At 39.9% G+C, this 4,614-nt stretch overlaps 1 protein-coding gene across 1 annotated transcript; it reads right to left on the bottom strand.

The window, feature by feature from the left end:
* Window positions 1-430: 430 nt before the first annotated feature.
* BT62DRAFT_903429 (uncharacterized protein) lies at window positions 431-805 on the bottom strand (the record flags this gene model as incomplete). Its single annotated transcript, XM_043183527.1, has 1 exon — window positions 431-805. A coding segment is annotated over one exon (375 nt), but the record flags the coding sequence as incomplete, so codon positions are not given.
* Between the last annotated feature and the right edge of the window lie 3,809 nt (window positions 806-4,614).

Below are 4,614 nucleotides of genomic sequence, written 5' to 3'. Positions count from 1 at the left end.
GAGATTAAAGTGAAGAAAAGATAGAAAAATCATAACATCCTTCAAGCTTTAGACTGTCTCCAACATGTACCCAGACCTTGCAGCCCCATTCTTGGATATTCCACAAGTCTGGTTTCAATTTATGAAACACTTCATATGATGTACAGCCACCAATAGCCTTTGATGATATCTGATTATTTAACCAAATGGCATGTTTCAGTGCTTCGCCCCACAAGTTATTTGGTAGTCCTACAGCATGAAGCATAGCTTGAATCTTCTCAAGAAGCATTTAATTGAGTCTCTCAGTGACTCCATTGTGCTCAGGTGTGTCATAGACTGTAAAGTGATGCTGGACTTCTTTTTCAGCTAAGTAGTCATTGAATTCATGACTCTTGTACTCTCCTCCTCTATCTGAATGTAATGTTTTTATCTTGATACCATGTGCCTTGTCTCATCTCATCTCAAGATCCTTAAATGACTGTAATGTTTCATTTTTTGAGTGGAGTAGCATAGCTACAGAATAGTATGATGCATCATCTGTAAATGTGACATAGTATTTCTTGTGCTGGGGTGTCTCAATCATCACTGGTCTCCACATATCACTGTGGACTTGATCATCTACTCTCTCTGATGCATCATTTTCCCTGGTCTTAGACATTGCTTTCCTCATCATTCTACTATGGAGACATGATGGATATTGCTCCTTTGAGATAGGAATTCCTTCATCAAGTTCTAGACCATCAACTAATTGATCCTTCATGAGCTTTTTTGCTGCATCAACAGGAAAATGACTCATCAAACAATGTAGTTTATTCAGTGTGACAATATATGGTCTATCATCAATATGATAGGTTTGAGGTGGGATGCTGGTACATGAAGTCTATATAGCCTATTGATATGGTGTATTGATCTGATTTGATGATGCTTCTTGTTGAAAACATGACACTCATTATCTTTGAAGTTAAGGAAAGATCCTGCCTGAGTGATATGGCCAACAGAAAGTAGTGTAACTCTAAGGTTAGGTGCATAGAGTATATCTTTAACAAGAGCCTTTGTCATCTGATCCTTTCCATTAGAAATTGTGATATACATGTCACCTTTTCTGAGTGCTTTGAACTTCTTATCTGCTACTATTATCTCTCAAGGCTTGATAGCTATATAGTTTATCAGCTGATAGTGTGATAGTGTGATATGCTGTGTAGCACCAGAGTTAAAGATGTCAATTTCATACTCATATTCTGGATCAGCAGCAGCTGCTGCAAGATTCCCAGAAGTCAGTGAGATTATTTCTCCTATGAGTTCTGATGTACTAATGTCTAATTTATCAGTTTCATTGTCAGCATCTTCTTCTTTGCTGTTGCTGACATCCTGGAATGCTGGTAGATTCAAGAAGTTGTCTTCTTCTTTCTCTGCAAACCATGTGGCATCAAATTCCTTGTCTGTCTTTGCTGAATTTGCCTGTCCATACCCCCTCCTCAGTCTTTGTCCTTCTTTTCCTCCTCCTTTTGCCCAACAATCTCTCACCATATGTCCCTTCCAGTAGCAGTTGTAACATTCCACTGATTTCTTTGACTTCTTTCCACTGTTCCCACTATAGAGTGTGGCTTCCTTCTCACTCTTTTCTGATCTGACCTTTTATCGGTCTGCTTTGTCACTGATGCCCTGTAGCACCATGTCAGGGTTGAGAGCCTTGCCAAGAAGTGTGGATGCACCTGTAAGCACAGAGAGAGATGTTTCAAATGAGGCAGAAAGTGATCCTAAGACTATTGCAACAAAGTTATCATCACCTGGGTCAGCTCTCATTGTGATGAGGTCCTTGCATATGGACTGTAGCTTTGTTAGGTGAGTCTTCACATCATCTCCTTCTGTGCACCACTCATCCTGGAGCTTTCAGCACAGGTCAACTGTGACTATCTTTGATTTCTTCTCATACTCTGACTTTACTTTCTCTCATATCACTTTTGCCATTGTTTCACCCTTCACCTTCAAGAATAATGAATCTGAGATGACTGAAGTGATTCTCTATTTGATTATAGCCTGCTCAGACTTCCAAATCTGATGCTTCTTTGCATACTCATTCATCACATTTGTCTCATCTGCTGTGAGGTTCTTGGGGTCTACCATAGCAGGTGCAGTCAGTTCAGCTGCAGTTGCAATGTCCTCAAAATGGACACTCAGACCTGCAGCATTAATAGTGAAAAGAAAATGGTCATGAAAGAAGATCCAGTTCATACCATTGGCCTTACATGTAGGGAGTTTTGCAAAGTACTTGCCAAGTTTTGCAGTGGATAAGAAAGTGTTGGTGGACATATTAGAGTTATTGTGAGTGTATGCGAGGTGAGTTTGTTATCATTAAGATTTAGTTATAATTGGGGCCCATAACCTGTTAGCAGCAATAAGGGAATGGAGAGATGAAGAACCTGTTATTAGTGGTATGACTACAGAACTTATATACCTCTACAGGTATTCTAGTAAGTTCTACTACTGTTCCATAATTGTAGCTAAATGGGTAATATAGAATCTTCAAGCATCAGCATGACTTTTGCATGTATAGGTAAGGCCCATTCACTGGTTCAATATTAGTGCATTGGCTTGTTCAGCTGATATGGGTAATGTCCATGGTTGGTGAAGAAGAGGGTCTTGCTGATTGCAGAAAGAATATGGTTGTTGTGCTGAAATGCTGCTAGAGCAAGCTACTCAGTCTAATCATCTTGTCTATGATTGATGAACATCCAGAGGTACTTTTTAATTTCTTGGTTGATATGCTCTGTTTGTCCATCAGTTTATGGGTGGTAAGCAGTTGAGGCATTGCTTCAGATGTTAAGGAGGTGATAGAGATCATCCAAGAACTTTGATATGAATTGTGGGCCTTGGTCTGAAATGATGACTTGAGGCATTTTGTACTTCATGTAGACTTTATCACATAATATCTTCACCCATCCTTTCAATGTTAATTCCATTGAGCATGTGATTGAAATGTTCACCTTAGAGAACTGGTCAACAATGATGAGAATGGCATCATAGCCATTGCAATCTGAGAGTCTGGTGACTATATCAACCAAGATGTGAGTCCAGGGTTTCTTGGAGACCTCATTCAGGTGAAGCAGAGCAGCATGTGCCTGGATGTTTGACTTAGTCTGCTGACAAGTCTCACATTCCTTAATGTACTTCTTGATGTCTTGTTCTATCTTCAGCCACCAATACTCTTTTAACACCAACTCCTTTGTCTTTGCAATTCCTGGATGTCCTGCAGTGATGTGGTCATAGGACATAGCAATAATTTTTCTTTGGAGTGCATGATCTCAGGAGATATAGATCTGATTGTTGTAATAGATTAGATCCTCTCATTTAGTCATGCTCCACTCATGATTGATGAAGAGGGCAATCTGCTGGTCTCATGACTCCATCTGTTGCATCATGCTCTTGATTTGCTCATGCATTTCCTCCTCTATTGGCATTATCATAGCTCTGAAATGCTCCAGCCTCAGAAGCATCACTCTGCTGTCATCTTCTCCTCCTTGATTGTGATCAGGTTGGCAGCTTAATAAGTTCACCTTCTTGTTTGCTGTTTTCACCTTATGGTGTAAAGTGTACTGATAATGGAAGAGCTTGGTGACTCATTGAGCTTGTCATCAATTAAGTTTCTGCAGTAGTCAGAAGTATCATAGATTTTGGTGGTTGGTTCAGACCTTGAAGGTATGAATGGCACCAATCAGATAATACCTCCATTCAGCAAGTGCAAGCATGATGGCAAGGAGTTCCTTGTCATAAATCTTATAGTTGCATTCAGTAGTGGTGAGTGCCTTCAAGAGAAAGGCAACAGGTTACTATTTCCCATCCTGTTCCTGCAAGAGTACTGCTTTTATTGCTCCTTCACTTGAGTCAGCCTCAACTCTGAATTGTCCCTCCTCTGTCAGTATTGCCAGTACCATGTTCTTGGCCAATCATCTTTTCAGATCTTTAAGTGCTGACTGCTGTGCAATTCCTCAGGACCAAGGGGTATTCTCCATGAGTTATATCATAGGGCAAACCATCTTGCTGTAATCTTGGATAAATCAGCAGTAGAAATTCATAAATCCAAGGAATGATTGCAACTCATTCTTCTTGGTCAGCATTGGCCACTCCATCACTCCTGCCATCTTAACCAGATCTATCCAGATGTTTCCTTCACTCATAATAATAACCCTGAGGTACTCAGTTTCTAGTACCTCAAATTCACATTTTTGGCCTTAAGAAAGAGCTTGTGCTTCCTCATCAACTCAAGTACTTGTCATATGAGTCACCAGTGCTCATTCTGATCCTTTGACATGATCAAGATATTATCCAGATAGATAGTAACCTTTTCAGTCATGATGAGGTCTCTGAAAATGTCATTCATCATCTATTGAAAGATGGCAGGAGAGTTCATTAGTCTGAAGAACATGATCATGGGGTCAAAAAGTCTTTGGTTAGTTCAGAATGCTGCCTTCCATTTATCCCCTTTCTTGATCTGGACATTGTTATATTCCCATCATACATACAGTTTGGTGTAATACTTTGCTCCTCAGAGTTTATCCCTCAGCTCTGAGATCAGAAGAAGTGGGTAATAGTTTTTGATCATTATCTCATTTAGCTTCCAGTAGTCTTGAACTGATC

The sequence above is a fragment of the Guyanagaster necrorhizus genome (assembly GCF_019112545.1).
Source record: "Guyanagaster necrorhizus MCA 3950 unplaced genomic scaffold BT62scaffold_23, whole genome shotgun sequence".
In the NCBI taxonomy this organism is placed as follows: domain Eukaryota; kingdom Fungi; phylum Basidiomycota; class Agaricomycetes; order Agaricales; family Physalacriaceae; genus Guyanagaster; species Guyanagaster necrorhizus.
The sequence above is the reverse complement of the archived record's forward strand: the minus strand, read 5'-3'. Positions and strand labels throughout refer to the sequence as shown.